The sequence below is a fragment of the Teleopsis dalmanni genome, chromosome 1 (assembly GCF_002237135.1).
Source record: "Teleopsis dalmanni isolate 2A chromosome 1, ASM223713v2, whole genome shotgun sequence".
NCBI lineage: Eukaryota > Metazoa > Arthropoda > Insecta > Diptera > Diopsidae > Teleopsis > Teleopsis dalmanni.
In genome coordinates, this window is record NC_051846.1 from 84,807,332 (window position 1) to 84,808,421 (window position 1,090).

At 35.0% G+C, this 1,090-nt stretch overlaps 1 protein-coding gene across 1 annotated transcript; it reads left to right on the plus strand.

The window, feature by feature from the left end:
* Positions 1 to 55: 55 nt before the first annotated feature.
* LOC119686070 lies at positions 56 to 1,090 on the plus strand. The gene has a single exon (XM_038100530.1). The coding sequence runs from the start codon at positions 56 to 58 to the stop codon at positions 1,088 to 1,090; it is 1,035 nt and encodes a 344-aa protein (XP_037956458.1).

Sequence of the window (1,090 nt, forward strand, 5' to 3'; positions counted from 1 at the left end):
ACCCAAACGCTTCACAGACCGCTTCATCAATAGAGAGCGCTCAGAGTTAGAACGCATGCGGCAAATAATACGATATGCTCAACTATCAAAAATTAGAAGTGATGAATGTATGCCCATGGCTTTGGATATACCAGATGAAATACCACATGTTCTGCCTGTGAACACAGAAGTTTCAGTGCTTTTGCGTAGCCCATGGGTTGGCGTTTATGATGGAATCGTTACTGCATTTAATAGCGATACATTTACATATGAAATTCAATTTTATTGTAATGAAATAGGAACGCAATTTATAAATGACATTAATATAATGTGGAAAAAAACTTATGCAACATTCTCTATCGATGAGCCCAATTGGAATGTCAAAACAGAATTTGATTGTATTGAAAAAAATATTAACATCAATGAAAATGAAACCACCACAACCGGGGAAGCAGTTCAACGTTCTCCTATTCCAGAAAGATTAGAAGATGATTGCATTAACGGACATCCAACTAAACTTATCAAAGCTCTTATGCTTTTAAAACGGACTGTAGCAAATAAAAAAGAAATTGTTGATAAAGTACGCGATCTAAATGATGAAGCTGAAAATACCTTATATCCAAAAATTGGTCAAAAGTCAGTCAATGATTCTCGCAATTCACGTGGCACTCCACTCGAACTCAGTGTAGAATTTAAGGAACGTTACACTTCACTTATTGCATCTTTAAAAAAAATAAATAACAACATACATGAATATACCAATGAGTTATTAACATATGCTCCAGAACTTAATCCAGCATCAGATGAAAAAATGTCACCGGACCCTATGTGTATAAGGGAAAGATGTTGTAGTGTTGCCGAAGCTGCTATACGTCATAACAATAAAGGCTTGGTTGAAAATAAGAATATAGTTTCACTTATCGAAAAGTTCTCCATTGCTTTGTTAGCAGCTTCGGTTCCGTGCACTGATGCCAATACACAAGGAGTGAAAGATATTATGGATTATTTTATCGAAGAAACAAAGTCCCTAGTTACAGAAGACAACATTAAAGACTTCGAACAACTAATAAAAGTTCCTTTAAACAATTTACGCCAGACAAATAACCAGTAA